Source organism: Sylvia atricapilla, chromosome 24, assembly GCF_009819655.1.
Source record: "Sylvia atricapilla isolate bSylAtr1 chromosome 24, bSylAtr1.pri, whole genome shotgun sequence".
Taxonomy (NCBI): domain Eukaryota; kingdom Metazoa; phylum Chordata; class Aves; order Passeriformes; family Sylviidae; genus Sylvia; species Sylvia atricapilla.
Genome location: NC_089163.1, coordinates 1,233,812 through 1,250,988, shown reverse-complemented (window position 1 = coordinate 1,250,988; position 17,177 = coordinate 1,233,812). Strand labels below are relative to the sequence as shown.

The following is a 17,177-nucleotide window of genomic DNA, read 5'->3' as shown; positions in this document are numbered from 1 at the left end:
CTGAAGGTATTTAAGGGCCTGAAGGAGAGGTGGATGTCCCAGCTCGGGGACACTTGGCATCTTTAGGCACCATCTAAAAACCCATTCCCAGATTTCCTCAGTTCCCACCTGCCCTCCAGCAGGATGACACATTTATTACAGTCTGGGCGTGATCAGACCCTGGGGCAGGGGTTCTGCAGAGGGATTTGGAGAGGCTTTTAAAATAGAAAATAACATAATTTTATATAATTTTAGCAGCAGATTCAAATGCTCTCCCGAGCCCCCCATCCCTTCCACACAGCTCTGCCCATCCTCATCCCGTGCTGGGGGTTGTGTTTTACAACACAATCCAAAAGGTTGACATTGTGGCATTTGATTATTCCGTGTAGCATCTCTGGGAATGTTGTTGACACGAGATATGCAGCCCACAGGCAACTCTGAATAAGGTCATTGGCATCACTGGCTTTAAATGCCTCTCCAGGAGGGTTCAGTGGGAAAAAAGTGTTACCCCTGGGGTCTCCCTGTCCTTGGGAACAGCTCCAGGAGCTGCAGCATTTCTCTGTGTGCTGATTTTTGGGGCACAGGAGTGCAGAGAACAGATCAAAGGACATTCCACAAACCCTTTAGGGAGTGACTGGTATGGAGGGAACTCCCTGGAAATGTCCTGCTGGTCACTGCCCAAGCCATGCACGCATTTCAGTCTTTGACACCCTGGCACTTCTTCACCACACTTGGAATTTTGACCTTTTGCCCTCTCAGGGCTGTGGTCCTTCATCAGTTGTTAATGCTGGAGCCCAGAGCTGAACTTTGGCCTGTAAAGTTTCTAAGACTATTCCTTTAATCCTGGGTTGAATCATCAAAAATCTTCACTTCATGAGCCTATGGCTTATTTGCAAAGTCACCCCAAAACCTTAACTTCAGCTTTCCTGAGAAAACTCCCATATGCACTTGGAGTAGGAATTGCTGAATTTTACCTCTGGCCAGCATTGTCTCTGAGTAAACACTTCCCCATACCAATCAAACCTTGATTATTCCTGTAAATGCTTTCACTTCTCTAAAATTAATATCCTCAGACACGTTTTTTTCACCACAGCAGTGGAAATGAACAGGCTGAACTGTGCCTTCCTCTGAATGAAAAATAATCACCTCCTCTGGCCCCTGAATTAGAATTTAGCTTGCTTTTGATGGAGGTCCAAGTGCTCCAAGGATTTTTGACTCCCAAAAACAGCAGCTCTGGAGGATGTGCCAGGAACATGGAGCAGGTTCCTCATGGGCAGTGAGAGGAAGAGCTGCAGACCTCCTGCTCTCCTTTGTGGATTACTGTGTGCATGGATTGGGATAAATTGAGATTGAGGATTGAACTGGGAGGGCTGCAAATCCTCACATCCCCCTGCCTGGAATGTGATCCCAAGGGCTCCATCCCTGGGGACCTCAGAGGAGGAAGAGAATGTGTGACTACCGCAGAGAAAGAAAGGAGCAGCAGCTGAGAAATCTCAGAACTGGGCCAAGGCTGCATTAATCTGTTGCAGAGATGAAAAAGGCTTTATCTTTATACAGGTATTAAAAACGGCTTTATCTTTGTACAAGTATTAAAAACCACAGGGAACAGGGACATATTGCACAGAACTGCTGCATCAGGAGCTTTCAAGGACTCCTTTAAAGGCAAAGTCCATTCTAGGGAAGTGGAATGCTGTTTTCCAAGTCATTTTTCCAGGAGTAGAACACCAATAACCACTTCCTTGACTGTGCTGTGGTACATTAAATACTTCTAGGTTTGCATACCTGAGTTTCTTCAGAGGGTACATCTTAGCCCTCGATTTTGGTGTTGGTAAAGAGCAAAAAAAAGTTTCTGTTGTGAATTTTGCTAAATTTTCAGTAAACTGAATCTGGCATTGGAAACTGAATCTTAACTGCTCTCTTAAAGTAATCCAATTCATAATAAATTTGAGAATATGCAAGAAATAAAGACCTGTTGGTTAAGTGCAAAGGCACAGTATTGCAGTGTAACAAGGAGTAATTCTATGAAAAAAGGCACCAAATTTCACGATGGAACAGTCTGAGAGCCCTGAGCTGTGTTAATACAGCCGGGATCAGCTGTGGGTTTGCATTGCTTCTGTTTCGTGCAAGAAAACATCATCTGGATTTTAACACCAATAAGTCATCCTAATAAAATTCTGTGCTATCCTCCTCATCCCACTGCACTTTCAAGTCCAAATCTTTGAAGAGCATGGCGAGAGGAGTGTCCCCGTCCCCGCCGCTTGGGGACACGCTCAGTTCTGTGCAGCTCAGCTCCTTTGCTGCTGGGAACATTTCCATGGCCAGAGTGTCTGGGAGTCTCTGCACTTTGTCTGCGGGATGTGGGGACGGCTCCGGCAGCGTCCACCGCTCGCCGAGCTTCTCTCCGGGATCATCGTTCCCAGTCCGGACTGAGAGGAGCAGGGCTGCCGACAGCGGGGCCAGCAGCTCCTCCTCTGGGTCAGAGTCTGGGGCAGCTTTCCCTGCGGACAGCAGCAGCGGCAGCTCTGCCTGTTGCGTGTAGCATCCTCCCTGTTCCAGCAAAGACAGGGACAGCTGGGACACACACTCTGCCTTCTGCAGCCCCTCGCTCTGCCCGGGGCTGCCCTGGAGCACAACCGACTCCAGCCTGTCCCTGCTCTTCCACCCGGCCACCTTTGGCTGCTGCTCTTTGTAATCCCAGTGGCCGCAGCTCTTTCCCAACCCCTGGGTCCACAGCTTTCCATCCACAGAAAGATCTGGAGAGACTCCCTTCAGCCTTTGGTGGGGCTGTGAGCTCGGCTCGGCGTGGTCTGTGCCTTCCACACACAGCCCGTAGGTGAGGGGCAGGCTGCCACCGCCTGTGGCCGCAGGATCGCTCTGCTCTGCTCTCTGCGGAGCGTAAGAGCAGCTCGGAGCTGCGATTTCCAGCTGGCACGGCCGAGGGGGCAGCTGGATTGTTGGAACATCCGCCTGCTGCTGGTAGGCACAGAAAGGCCGTGGTGGCTCCAGGGTCCAGTCCAGGTGTTGGCTCATCTGGGCCAGCTGCACTTCAGGGATGAAAAGGGAGGCTTTGGATAAACTCAGGGGCTTTATGATGTGCTCCACTGTCAGCGTGAGAGGCTGGAACGATGAAATCCCTCTGAAGTCCTGGTGGAGGAGATAAAAAAGGACGAGTTATTAACAAGAAGCTGTGACCTTGAAGATTTGCTTTAGTTACTCCAGCATTTTCTTTGGAGAAGTGTCAGTAAGAGCCAGTTACACCCACCAGGGACCTGCCCTGCTGACAAAAGAGCTCTGCTTTTTTCTTTTCCCCTGGAGAATGACCATTCACGAGAATACAGACATTTCTCATTGTGTTTCAACTGAGCAGTTTCGAAATACGAGGAAGAAAACCTCCTGCTTTCGCTTTCTCAAGATTTGGCCTAAACCCTGCAGCGTGGAAATGGCGTGAAAATCCTTGAGCTCATCAGCATGAAACCCCAATTCCTGCTGTGGGAGATGAGGGGTAGGTGAGAATCCCAGGGTTTCAAGGGGAACTGAGGATTTAGGAGGGGCTCAGTTTGGGCTCTGAGCACCTGAAGTATCAGTCATCTGCAGTGATTGCCTAGACCAAGCTCATTAACCCTGTCAGTGAAGAAGGGTGGATTTAAACTGGATATTGGGGTGAAATGCTTTACTCAGAGAGTGCTGAGGCCCTGGCACAGAGCAGCTGGGGCTGTCCCTGCATCCCTGGCAGTGTCCAAGGCCAGGCTGGACAGGTTTGGGAGCAGCCTGGGACACCTGGACCCCACAGCAGAGCATGGACTAAATGATTTTTCATGTCCTTCTAGAATCACATGGGATTCTGTGATTTCCAAGCTGAGCTGCAGTGGCTGCAGGACACTCACCAAGGCCCTGGGCTGGGCACTGCGCTGTTTGATGTATTTGTAGATCACATAAGCACTGGCAGCAAAAACCAGCCCGGCACAGAAGGCCAGGGCCACCAAACAGTAGAGAATCCACGTCTTGTCTGGGAAAAGAACAAATGGAAAAAGGGATTGATCAGAAAGATGTCACAATTAGCTGGTGATGTCACAGGTTTAGTCTCAGAGGAATGAATTTTTAAATTATTAAAATGTTCCTCGCTGAAAATCAGTATATTTTTTGTGTGTCCAGTATTCCAGCTGGACTTTTCAACTTGCAGCAGAGTTAAGAGCCTCACCTGCCAGTGTTTTCACCCAGAACACTTGAGGTTTGCTCCTTCTCTGCTGCAGGCAGATATAAACTGTGCCGTTGTATTCAGTGTCTGGGTCCAAGTTGGAAACTTCAAATTCTTTGTTGTGCTCATTCTTTGTCCACTGTTGAAAAGAAAAGTAAAATCTGTATTTGGGGAAGATTAAACTTTCTTCAATTCAGATTGCAAAATTCAGTATAAAATGTTATTTACTAATGAGGTCTTACAGGGCTCTAAATATTCTGTATGTACAGAATTCTGATTTTTTCTGAATCATATTTATATGATTCTGTTTTCCATTATTTCTGTATTTAATTTTGCATTTCAGTTTCTTAAGACTTGAACTACTTAAGTAATTTTTAGTCACCAATGGTTTTACCTTTTGCTACTTACACAATACTCTTGGAAAGTCCTTTTTTCCCCCAGAATTTAAGAAGAAAGCTTAAAGTTCCCTTTGTCCTGAGAGTCAAAAACTCCAAGACTTTCCCTTGCACATCAGAAATCTCCCCCATCCTGTGTAAACCCAGATCCTTCTCCTCTGAAATGGGACTTACAGCATCCCAGTGCCCGAGGCTGTGCTTTACCTGCTGGTGTGTCCTCTGGTTGAATATTGTCAGGTGATAATCCACGGCCCCAAATTTGCTGTAAATGTCCTCCACGGTGAGCTGCTGGCCCTCCTCACCCCGCAGGGGGGTGAAGGGGGGCCGGATCAGGAACTTTATGGAGCGCACATAGGGAATGTGTTCCACTTGTGGTGCCCCTATGATGGCTGGGAAAGGCAGGACAGGCAGTGTCAGCTGTGTTCTACCATCTGCTACCTCAAACACAGCCCAGACCCACTGAAATTGTTGTTTCTGTTCATACAAAAAGGTGTCTGAGCTGTACGAGCACGGCAGAAGTCAGGCCACTGGAGACAGAAGTGGTTTTAGGGTTCTGGATCTTTACAGTGTTTGTCCCCAGGAATTCTCATCCCAGGCTTTTTCAGCTCCATGTTCCCTGTCCCTGTGCAGGTTATCCTGCTCCATGTGTGTGTGAGGGGTGAAATCCCTCACAGGGCACACATGGAGCACTCAGGTAAAGCTGCCCAAATCCCAATTCCCATCCTACAGCAGGTTTACAGAGCTTTTGTGCCTGCACTTATCTCTGGTGACAGGCACACACCTTACCCAGCACTGAAAGGGGCTTTAATCCAAATTTTCACAGCTTTTTTGGTACAGAGGTCGGAAGGCTCTTCACAACCATTGGCTGCTGATGCCACCTGGAATTATTCTTGGTGATCTTTCAGTGGGGAAATTCTAGCCACAGAGCAAATAAGGCCCCCAGAAGCTGTGTTGTCCCTGCAGTAGGGCTCACTTTGGGGTTGGGACATGAAGTACCTATTGGAATGGATGCTTATCCCAATGTGAGGGGTGGGAATGGGAATTCCACAGCTCCTGGGACTCGCTGTCCATCATCTCCCTTACTCATTTCTTTGTTCTTGTCACCAGCAGCTCTCCCTTCCATCACACTTCACTTTTCCTTTCTCCTCTGATCCCACTTTAGGGTGAGATCTCAGCTGAGGCTCTGCCCATTTCTCATTTACCTCCTCACCCAAAATACCAAACCTCCAAAACCACCAAGCCCAGAGCTCTGCAAGGACTGAAACGTGAGGCAAATCTCCCCTGGGGGTGGCAGGAGGGAGGATTTGGTGGCTGCAGTGGTACCTACTCTCTTTGCGGGGCTCGAACCGCTCGGAGCGCACCCAGCTCGGGGAGCAGCCCGTGGCCCTCACCCGCCCGTAGAAATGCTCCCTGAAGTTCTCTGTCTCCTGGCTGAGGTTGCAGAAGAGCTGGGTGATGCTCTGGCACTCCTTCTTGGTGTGCCAGGATTTCTCTCCATACCTGAGGGCAAAACAAGGGGTTGGGTTGGTTGAACAGGGCTGGAGGAGAACGGAATAGAGAGAAGGAAGTTGCTGAAAGCAACAACAGCTCAGTCATGGGGCAGAGCAATCCAAGGTGTAAAATATCTGCTTAAATGAGCATCATCTCCCACTTTGAGTAGTCCTGTCCTTCCCTGAGTTCTCCTCCGAGCAGAACCATAATACAGGCAGGAGAAACAGCAAAATCAACTTTTCTCTCTTGGCCCTTCTCTCTCTGAGACGCCTAAGAACAGCCCAAAAGAAGCAAATTTCACCTACTGTTTGTACTGGACGTCAAACACAGTGCCAGGAGGAATATCTGCCTCCGTCTCCCACGTCAGGATGTTCTCAAAGTTGGTGGAAGAAAATGCTGCACGTTTCAGACATGATGGCCTCTCTGTAGTCACAATGCCTGAAGGAGCAGAGAAAATGGTATTAAAAAGCATTTTCTGACATCTCAGCCCTCAGATGAAAATGTATCCTGTGGTATTTTGCTAAAGCTGGGTTGAAAAGAGGGAGCTTTAGCAGAACAAGACTTCAAACTGTGTTCACATCACACTCTTGCAGACAACTGACTCATCTCAAAGAAATATAAGTCAGGAATTTAGACAGAAAAGCCTCAACAACTCGAGTGAGAAAGAGAATCCTTGAATTTCTAGTTGGGTTTCTATACGAGCCATTAAATGGGTGGTAAAATAATCTATTTTCAGTAACCAATAACGTGTTTTCAAGCCCTGAATCATGTCTCTGCTTTCTGCCCCTGCTCAAGGAAGTGACATGCAGAGCTCAGTGTCACCTCCCTGAAGATGTGGCTCCGTTGTCCTCTCGTGCTCCGTGTTTTATGGGATGGGAAGTTCCTGTGCGGAGCGACAGCCGATGTCTGGACTCTGGCCTGGGTGTGCCAGCAAACAGCTCCGCCAGCTCCCTGCCTCCTGAGCCTGCTCCTCTTCCCTGGGGAGAGCAGCTCTGCCTTTGGGGGGCAGGAATGGCCCCTGCCCCTGGCAACGTGTCCCTGGACAGCAGGATCCCTCCCTGGCCCTCCTGCAGCAAAGTGGCTCTGAAGGTGCTGCAGAAAAGTCCTCCAGGATTTTGTCTCTCTCTTATCACCAGCAAACACAGTGCAATATCTTCCCAAGGCTGATAAACAAGTTTCTAACTTCAGGATTTATAAACTCGGAATTCCAATTGTTGGCAGACCCTCGAAGGTGCATCATTTATACATTATTCAGCTCCTGGTTTGTGGCACTCATAAACACCTGGGACAATGTGAGGGCTTCAGCCTGCAGTGAACAATGAGACCCCTGGTGAAAAAGTGGGGTGAGCAAATGGAAATAGCACAGCTGGGCAAACTGGGCACTGGGATGGGGATGACTTGGACAAGATCACATGGAGCAGAGACTTAATCCCACCTGGATCCTCACTCCAAGCTTCCCCCCCATGGACCAGAACTGAGTGGGAGCAGTTCAGACTCGCTGGCTGAACGGAGCAGGGTTAGGCAGAAAGGCACAAATCCCTTCCAGGCTTGTGTGTGGCTTTTGGGCAGGGAAGTGATGCAGAAAGGAGCTGCTGGATGCTCCAGATTTTGTCCTGACTTCATCTGCAGCTCCACATTTGCCTCTGCTCATTCCAGGCTCAGCAGGAGGCAGCAATGTGGGTATGAAGGAGTGAGATTCCCTGAAAACTGAGTCACAAATACCTCCATCTTATCAAGAGTGGGAAATCTCTGTCTTCCCGCATTTATCCATTCTAGAACACTGCTATGCAAAGCAGCATAACACAAGCACAGTCAAGTGTGGGCAGGGAAAAACCAGGATATTTCACAGTGTGACAGTCCCTTGGGCTGAGGAGTTTCACAGGGTAAGATCCCTGTGTCTGGAAAGAGCAAGTTTATCCTTCATTCACCCCGCAGTGAGCCTGTCACATCTGGAGTAGGATTAAATGGCTTTTAGAGGGTAGATCTAGATTAGGTATCAGGGAAAATTTGTTCCCTGGGAGGGTGGTTGGACCCTGGTGCAGGGTGCCCGGAGAAGCTGTGGGTCCTCCATCTCTGGAAGTGCCCAGGGCCAGGCTGGACAGAGCTTGGAGCAGCCTGGGACAGTGGAACATGGCAGAGGTGGGATGAGATGAGCTTTAAGTCCCTTCCAACCCAACCACTCCATGACGGCTCCCTCATTTTAAGGTTACATTATTTGTTTGTACCTCTTTTAAAATCAGGATTGTTCTTGTATTCGTTTGTGCCTTTGCTGAAAACACGAGGAGACTGATCCAAAGCCCCCTGATACCAAGGAATATCCTTCACTCCTGTAGGGTTTGGGTTGTAGCACAGTGACAAACCCTTGGAAGTGAAAGAATCTCCTTTCCTCTCCCTACTAACCCCTCAAGTGCCGAGCACGCCAGCCACACATGGGAGTTACTACAAGGAGAGATCGACACAGAAGAGAACTCAGACAACAGCTCATTCTCCAGGTGATAAATTCAGGAAACAGGATTGAAACCCAGAGCCCAGGATCCGACAGAAACAATCAGTGACAGCAGAGGAGAGCTCAGGACTTACCAACCACTGAAACTCCAGCCAGGACGATCAGAAATCGCTGCATGAATAACCCTGCAGGCTGGGCTGCGAGAGCAGGCTGTTGCTCATGTGCAGGTGAATCACCTCTGAGGAGAGCTGAAGTCTTCCTTGCCAGGCCAGGTTGGATTTGTTGCTCAGTAACAGAGCAGAGCTCCTGTCCTGCCTTCCCTGGCCTCTGAGCTCACAGCTGCTGGGAGCCCTGCGCATGTGTGACCCGGGGAGAGTGACAGCAGGAGCACCTCTCCCCTCCAGTGCACACCTGACGGTACAAAGGTGCCCGAGCCAGAGGCTGAGAAAATCCCCAGCTCCTGAAAAAGAGCCAAATGCCTTTTTGCTGAAAGCTTCCTGCCTGAAAGCCCTCCCTGAGGTTCCTGGGGCTTGAGGTTTGATTTTCTGGTCGAGTAACTTGAGCTTGTTACAACTCTAGCCATTGAAACCTGGTGCTGTGCACCTGGTTGGTTTAACACCTGCTGCGAGCAGTGCACCTCTGCCCTTAAAAAATACTTCTGAATACTTTCTTAAAATGAAAGTCAGCCAGAGCATTGGGGTTTATGCCCATCTGTTGTTCTTACTGACCTTGGATGGGAACTGAAGGATCAGCACCTGCCCTGCTGCAGCCTGGGCTGAGCAGGAGCCTGCGCTCTGCCCTGCCCCTGCCCCACCGGGATCTCTCACCTGATGTGGGAAAGAGGTACAAGGGTGGTGGCCTTTCCACAGGGGGAGCACTTGCTGTCCCACAGCTTTTTGCAGAGGCCACTGTACACCTACAGTGTTTATTTTTGTGGCTGTTGACAGTGTAAAGTTCTGTTACTGAATCCACGTGATAAGAACTGGGAGTTTGGATGGACAACAAGAAAGGGATCCAGTCCCTTTTCCATAATGTGTTCTGGTTTTAGGGTGTCGTTAAGTTTTCAAAATACAAACCCTGTGTGCTTCTGATGCTCAATGTTGATTCCGCTGCCCTATCCTTGTGGCCAAACATGTGACAGAATTCACAAACCCCTTCTGCTTCCCTCCTCAGCGGTGGGTTTCCTGTTCCTGATGTTGTTTCTGTTCCCTGCCCTGCTCGGGTGTGTGAGGGCTCTGTGCTTCCAACCCTCCGTGGTGCATCACTGGCACTTTGTCATTCTCAGCTCACCTGGACAAAGGCAGAGGCCTCAGGTTTGTTAAAGCAGACACACCTATCCAGCAGTGCCTAATTAAGTGGAACTGTTTGTTAGGGTGTTTCCTGAACAGCCTGCTAAAAGTATTTCCATTTTTCCCTTCCCTCACGTCACTGCCTCGCGTTCCTGCTGTGTGATGGGGCAGAGCTCAGGGACCTCGGTGTGCACCTGAGCCTTCAGTGCTGAGGACAGAACTTCAGCTTTAACCTCTGCCCTTACTTCTAGCAAGGTGTCACCTTTTCACTCGTCCAGGAAACACCTCTCTGGATCTTTGGGGACCTGAAGATGTCCAAAACTCGACTTCCAAGTTTGAAATCAGGGTTTTATCTTCCAAACATTTGATTTCCTCACTGCAGCAAACCTGGTGAGTGCTGGGCATGGACCCTCCATGTGTGGATGTGGCACCTGGGGACAGGGTGAGTTCACAGTTGGATTCGATGACCTCCAAGGTCTTTTCCTAAGGAAATGATGCCCTGATGCTGTGATAACACCTGGACCAGTTGCTCTGGGAGAGGGAGCGCTGTGCTCTGGCCACGAGTGACCCTTCTGCTCAGGAAAACAGCTCTCAAGCCCTGCTGAAAGCACATGAGGAGTTGTATGCTGCCACCACCCGTCCAGCTCACCCGGCCTGCAGTCTGTCCCTCAGTCCCCTGGACGAGACAAGAACTGAGCCCGGGCTCTGTTTGCAGAGCTGGGACATGTCAAAATCATTTTGTAGAGGTTACACAACCTCGGAGCTTCCTGTAAGTCAAAGCCTGGGGGGTTTTCCTTGATTGCACAAGAAATTGGGTGGTGATTATATTTGGATCATCTGTGTCTTTCCAAATGAGCTGGAGGGATAACAATGCAGGATGTACCTAAGGACACTTTGCAGAGGACAAAGGAATACTGCAGCTGGTGAATCCTTTCCCCCATCTCCCCTTTTGACTTTAATCCAGGACTTTAATTAGTACCTCTTGCTGCAAACCAGTTCCAGTCCCTCCTCTCACCCCTTACTTATTTCATCCCAATTCTCAAAAGATTTCAGCTTTCAGGCCCTCCATCAACACCCTCCCCTCATCTGAGCCCTGTCCCTGAATGCAGAGAACGGCTGGGGAGTGTTTCCCTCTTTCTTTTAATGCTTTGCTTTCCGCTGAGTCCTTTACACAAAGGCCCCTTTTGATCCCGGAGTGTAAAAAGCCATTACAAGGGCATGAAGTGATGGGACAAAGGTGACGGCTGTAAACAGTCAGAGGGGAAATAGATTAGATATTGGACTGAAATCCTTCCCTGTGAGGGTGGGCAGGCCCTGGCACAGGGTGCCCAGAGCAGCTGTGGCTGTCCCTGGATCCCTGGAAGTGTCCCAGGCCAGGCTGGACAGGGCTGGGAGTGTTCTGGGACAGTGGGAGGTGTCCCTGCCGTGGCAGAGGTGCAGTGGAATGAATTCCAGGATCCCTTCCCACCCAAACCATCCTGGGATTCTTTGTTCAGAGGGAGGGTCACAATCCTGATTTCCCAGTGAGCAGAGTGACCTGGGAAGTCTCAGAATTCCACTCCAGCCCAGGATGGGCTCCTGCTTTAAAGGAAACATTTTTCTCAGGATGAGCTGCAGTTCCCCCTTTGTAGCTCTGGCAAACAAACCCACATACACATGGAGATTTATATCAAAATATTATTGCTCTCAGACACTCTGCACAGCAGGAAGAATTTCAGCTTCAATAAGTATAAAATAAATAAATAAATAAACCAACATGCTGCACACTTTGGCTTCAGTTCCCTCTGTTGGAACACAGAAGGTGGTTTCTGCAGGATGAGTCGGAGAACTTTTCATCCCACAAAAACCAGACCTTGCTGAATATCTCTGTGAGGAACTTCCAGTCAAGCTCTGCACTTACAGGGAAGCAAAGGTGACATGAAGCAGTTCAAAATCTCCAAATCCACCTGCAGGCACAGCACTGGTGCACTGCTTTGTTTTCAGGCCCCAGCTGGTGCTTCCACCCAGGGCTGGGTTGTGCTTTTGCCGTTCATAGCCCACCTGCAGCAGTTCTGAGGTCTCAGGTGACCCCCAGGCAGTGCCTGTTTGCTGGGTGCTCCCTCAGAGATGTCCCTGCCTCCCTCACCGCTGGCTGAGCACCTGATCAGAGGCACAGTGACAGTACAGAGGTGACTTAGCAATAAAATGCACCTTTTGTGTCCCTAAAGCCATTGCCTTGATAAGCCAGACATCAGTTTTCTGTCCTAGTTCAAGGATCCTTGCTTGGATATCTGGAGCTCTCCAGCGTTTTCCAGGCACTCCCCAGACCTGCTGGGTACTTTAGATCCTTCCCAAATAATGTGAGTGCTCGTAGCCTGAGAATTGCAACTTTGGCTCGTAGTTTTCCTCTGTATTTAAAGTCTCAAAAGCATCACTCAGCACTGTGGACTCGGGCGTCCCTTCTGTAAAATCGTCACTGCCACAGTCACTGGCAATGCCCTCGTCCTCTGCCACCTGCAGTGTCCACAGGGGGATGAGCAGCTGCGTGCTGGGATCCTCTCTGGGCTGGCACGTCGAGTCCAGCTGGAGCTGCACATCAAGGATGGATTTCTGGTAATCCCTGGAGAAATGAGGAGCCTTGCTGTGTGTGTGGTGCTCGTGGGGGTCAGCACAGATCCCCCCCAGCAGGGGCTGAAGGGGGGTCACTCCCAGCCTCTCATCCCTGTTTCCATCGTCCTGTCCATGCTCACTGGCGCCTGGGAACCTCACATCAGTGAGGGATATTCTTCCCAGAGGGGAACAGAGGTAAAGGGATGTCTCCTCGTTCGCCTGGGATCCCGAGGTGTCCAGCTCACCCTTCCTCTCTGCAAAGAGAGTGAAGCCCAGGGCTCTGAGGTCAGGCACAGAGCCACTGTCCACACAGAGACCTCCAGATCCCCAATCCAAGCTGCTTTCCCCTGGAGCTGCTGGGGGTGGCTGGCAGCTGAGATGTCTCTTTGGATACCGGGGCATTTCACGGTATGGGATCAAAGTGCTGCTCTCTTCTTCCTCCTCATCCTCTGATGATGATGATGATGATGATGTTGGGAAAGAGGCCATCCACGGCAGGTGATGTCCTCCTAAAGCTCTCCTTGTCCTCCTTAGAGGCATTGCCTTCTCTGTGTAGTTGAGATCATCAGTGCAGAATTCCTTTTCACTGAACTCCAAGTGGAAGGTTGGTCCAGCAGCTTTAAACTGAGAGAAATCCTACGAGGGAGAAGGAATGAGACAGTGAGCCTGTGGTGCTTTTAAAAGAAACATTTGGATGGAAGAAAAATTACCTCAAAAATGGGAATTATGAATGTAAAACTGAGAAGTGCAGAACCCTCCACCCCTCCAGAGTTACCCTCTGAAAACCAGCAAGACTGTGAGCCAGGAGAGGAGCTCAGAATTTGAGCCTTACCAAAACCTGAGGCATCTTCCTTTGCTTGGCCTCGTGTTTCATCAGGCAGCAGATGAAGGGCCCACCCACAAAGATGGGGAGGACAAGCAGAAGGATCACAGCCAGAAGTGAGAACTTCCACTCCACTGCTGGAAAAGACAGAAATTATCTCCTGTGAGTGGTGTTTTTATAGGAACTGTGGGCTCTACACTGATGTACAATATCAAGGTTTTCAGAAAACATTTCAGAGTTGGCTTTTTTTAAACGAAAATACTTCTACAGAAAGAAGGAACCAGTCACCAGAAAATTCAATCTGTCCCTTTAACAGGAAGCTTTTTTTTTTTTTTTTGTAATGAAAACCTGATTTTAGTGGAAATCTTTGCCATACCTTTGTGGTTTAATAGCACACACACTGGCTGGGAGAATTCACTGTGCTTCAAGCTGATGCTTTCGTAGAGAGCCCTGGCACTGAAGCAGTAATTGCCTCTGAGAGCAGTGGTGTTGATGGTCACTGTGTCCTTCCTGAAGTAACCTTCATATTTCTTCTGTTGAGAGACAAAGCAGAGGACTGGAGAGATGATTCTGTCATTATTGGGGTGGTGTTTCTGTACCACTTTAGCCCATGGATCTCCATGTCTGGCATCTCCTCCAGGGCTGATGGATCCAGGGTGGGAATTCCAGCTCTGCCGGGCTCTGCTCTGCCAGGGAATGCCGCCAGTGGCACCTGGATTTGTTGTTTTGAACCTCAGATCTTCAGACTGACTGCAGTGTAGCCTCCCCTTCCTGATAGAAATAGGGAACTACCAAAAAATAAGGATGCACATACACACTTCTTTTTGTCTCTGGCTTTGGTTCAGCTCTGGTTTGGCTGGTTCATTTCCTCCAGGCCCTGGATCCAGTCCCTCACTCCCTGCCCAGAACTTTGAAGCTCTTTCAGTTCCTCCATTTCATCTAAAAAGAGCCACTTTTACTGACCTTGTCTTCAGATCCTGCTTCCCAGAGGTTCAAGTCATACTTCCAGGTGAGGTTCTCCACGCAGGCGGGCAGAGGGAAGGAGGCACTCACGTGGATGGAATTCTCCCTGACCTTCAGGATCAGCACGGGGGGAGCCAGTTCCACTGAAACAGAGTGAGCAGACGTGAGATTGGGGCTGCCTTGGCTCTTACCTTCCCAGCACTGACACTTCCCATGGCTGGCCCTCACTTCCAGCCGTTTTCTTGTGATAAGAGGGAGGCAAAGGACACCTCTTTTATCCAAAACACCCCAGAGACGCCTTTGTTCACTGATTAACAAATTCTGACACTTGCTACAAAATTCCTCCTCAAAATAAGGATGAATTACCCAGCTCATGACTGTTAGTGCTCACACAAATCTCTGCCATCCATAAAGCTCCTGGATACCGCTGGGGTGTGGCCTGCCCATTTATGGCAATGTCCTTTCACCCAGGCTGTCACCTGGCAGGCGCTCACCGTCTGAGTAGTAATCCTTGAACTGGGATTTCACCCACGGCGACTGGGACTGTCCCCAAACCGCTTTCACCCGAGCCCGGACTTTAACGTAGAAGCTGGACAAGGCACAGGTCAGATTGCAGAAGGGTCTGGGGATGTTTTTGCAATGAGGAACCTTCATCCATTTGTCCAGGCGATCCTGGCTGAAAGGAACAACCGCACCAGAATATTGAACACGTTCTGCTGTGGTTTACAGAGCAAGAGAGGGAAGGGTTTAGGAAGGTGGGGAGCAAATGGTGCTCAGAGTTTGGAACACTTCCCAGCTGGATCATGTTTCGTTTTGTGGAAGGTCACTGGTCATTAGGACAGTCGTTAATCAGGAGAGATGCTCAGTAGTTGTCCTTCCATCAGACACGGTTTGGGAGCTCTTACCTTTCATACCTGACAGTGTAGGTCACATCTGGGGGATAGCCTTCCCCTGCAGCCCAGGTCAGAATCATGGCAAAGTCCTTTGACAGCAGGGTCACGTTTTGAGGAGGGAGAAGTTGAACATGACCTGGTAAAAAGGGAAAATTATGGGAATGATTTAAAAATATCTTTGGGGACAGGAAGTACCACTTGGTTCTCAGTAAGGTGGTGTCCAGATTTGAGGCAGAGCCATTCACTAAAATCAGCTCTGGGAGCAGGTGTGATGCAATGCTTTCCTCATCTCTCATAAAACATCTTCACCTCAACAGCTTTTAGAAGTAGGACTCACGTTTGTGTGAACAATCTGGTTTATAATTTCGAGTGGCTTTCTCTGTGGTGTCACTGCATTTCAGTGATTTAAACCCCACAAACTCCCCCTCACTCCCTGGACAGGGCTGTCCCACACTTCTCATTCAATCCCAGTCCTCCAAGGGCAGATCCTACCAGGAATTCAGAGCTGCAGCTTTCTCCTGGCTGTTTCCCTGCCCCTATTTATTCCCGTAGATCACCGTGCCCATAACTACCCCTCAAAATGACACCTTCCATAGACAGATTCGAAACTGTCACTTCTTTACCACGGAATATTCCACTTCACGTGAATGATTCCCATTTAAACTGACTAAAATTTCTCTCTTCTACCAACAAAGCCATACAGCGAAAGGAAAAGTTACACTGAGGTGTGCACGTACCTTGAGCCTGCTGCAGAAGGCACAGAGCCATCAGGGCTCCCACCCTCCAGCCACACACAGCAAAGCAGATCTTCCCATTTGTCATAAATGTCTGCCCATGATCCATTCTCTCTGTGCTTCCTGTGTGAATTCCAGAGGATTGAGGAGCTCAGGAGCTGCACACATGCGCCCTGCCTTGCTTCCTGGTACAGCCCTGCACGTGTGACTGGGAGAGGAGCAGGTAGGAGAGGGTTTTGGGGGAAAAGAAAAGTAAAGGTGGCTGGACTGCGCCCTCCAGTGCAGCACAGCTGAGCCCTGGCACAGGGGAAGAGCTGCCTCATCTTGTGAGACGCCTCAGTAAAATTCTGACCTTTGGTTCTTACCTGCATGGCTGTGAAATATTAATAGAACTTAAATAAGGTCTCATTGCAGGAGGGAGCTATTAATAACCTAGCAACAACAAAAACAGTGAGGCTCTGGGAGTCTGGTGTTTACAGGAGATCAAAGACTTTCTATTAGTTTATGTTATCACATTGTTTTTCAGGAGTTAGGGAATCACTTTACAGCTGGGGGAATCATTCCCATAGAAACTGATTAAAATTTCTCTCTCCTCCTGCAAACAAAGCCAAAGTGCAGAGATAGGACAGGGATCTGCCCCTCCCAGTGTGGGCACATGAAAGGACTTGGCTTTCTCTGCCACGCTGCCAAGTTCAGGGTTGCCCAGGTGTGTGCAGGGGAAGGGGGAAATCCCTGGATCCGTCATCGTTTGGCACCTCAGCTCTGCTGCCTTCCCGTCACAGGCAGCCCCAGTGGAACGGATCAATGGATTTACCACCCAGGACAGTTACAGCAGCTCAGACTAAAGGGGTTTTCCCAGGTCTTTCCCAGGTGGAAAACTCTCCCAGCCCCGCAGACAGCCCTTGACAACCCTTTGAACCCTTGGGAGTGTCAGGTTCTGGGTACAACAAAGTCGCGTTTTCCTCCAAAAAAAATCTCCATTTCTTCTTACCACACATTTCTGTTTCCGTGGCTGGTTTGCTACGTCTGTTTAATCTCATTTAATTTTTATGGAGTTTCTCCTTCTTGTGGGGAAAAAAAAAAAATTGTAATCCTTTTTAAGGAAAATAGAGAAGTGAGGAGTCCAGAGGGTCTGTCCCCGTTCAACATCCAAACTGCAGAGCCACAACCAGCTCAGGGGCGCTGTGACCAGCCCACGGCTCCTGTGACCAGCCCAGGGCTCCTGTCACCAGCCCAGGGCTCCTGCCACCAGCCCGGGGCTCCTATGACCAGCCCAGGGCTCCTGTGACCAGCTCAGGGGCGCTGTGACCAGCCCAGGGCTCCTGTCACCAGCCCAGGGCTCCTGTCACCAGCCCAGGGGTGCTGTGCCTCCTGAAGCAG

The 17,177-nt window shown here is 49.6% G+C and overlaps 2 protein-coding genes across 2 annotated transcripts; both read right to left on the bottom strand.

Annotated features, from left to right (window-relative positions):
- Positions 1 to 1,724: 1,724 nt before the first annotated feature.
- On the bottom strand, positions 1,725 to 8,921 carry IL22RA1 (interleukin 22 receptor subunit alpha 1). The gene is made up of 7 exons (XM_066335046.1): positions 8,641 to 8,921; positions 6,366 to 6,498; positions 5,897 to 6,069; positions 4,774 to 4,958; positions 4,178 to 4,313; positions 3,864 to 3,985; positions 1,725 to 3,123 (listed from the first exon to the last, which is right to left on the bottom strand). Exons 1-7 carry the CDS (start codon positions 8,681 to 8,683, stop codon positions 2,143 to 2,145), a joined length of 1,773 nt encoding a protein of 590 aa, XP_066191143.1. The 5' UTR covers positions 8,684 to 8,921; the 3' UTR covers positions 1,725 to 2,142.
- A 2,856-nt stretch (positions 8,922 to 11,777) lies between these two features.
- On the bottom strand, positions 11,778 to 15,906 carry IFNLR1 (interferon lambda receptor 1). The gene is made up of 7 exons (XM_066335055.1): positions 15,801 to 15,906; positions 15,076 to 15,199; positions 14,665 to 14,846; positions 14,171 to 14,313; positions 13,584 to 13,740; positions 13,217 to 13,344; positions 11,778 to 13,020 (listed from the first exon to the last, which is right to left on the bottom strand). The coding sequence occupies exons 1-7, from the start codon at positions 15,904 to 15,906 to the stop codon at positions 12,115 to 12,117; spliced, it is 1,746 nt and encodes a 581-aa protein (XP_066191152.1). The 3' UTR covers positions 11,778 to 12,114.
- Between the last annotated feature and the right edge of the window lie 1,271 nt (positions 15,907 to 17,177).

Coding starts and splice junctions, on each gene's coding strand:
- IL22RA1 (XM_066335046.1), bottom strand. CDS start 8,683: ATGCAGCGATTTCTGATCGTCCTGGCTGGAGTTTCAGTGGTTG. Junction 4,314..4,773: donor ACCAGAGGACACACCAGCAG/GTAAAGCACAGC, acceptor TCTTTTCAACAG/TGGACAAAGAATGAGCACAA. Junction 3,986..4,177: donor CTGGGTGAAAACACTGGCAG/GTGAGGCTCTTA, acceptor TTCTTTTCCCAG/ACAAGACGTGGATTCTCTAC.
- IFNLR1 (XM_066335055.1), bottom strand. CDS start 15,906: ATGGATCATGGGCAGACATTTATGACAAATGGGAAGATCTGCTTTGCT. Junction 14,314..14,664: donor CAAGGATTACTACTCAGACG/GTGAGCGCCTGC, acceptor ACTCTGTTTCAG/TGGAACTGGCTCCCCCCGTG. Junction 13,741..14,170: donor AAGCAGGATCTGAAGACAAG/GTCAGTAAAAGT, acceptor GTCTCTCAACAG/AAGAAATATGAAGGTTACTT.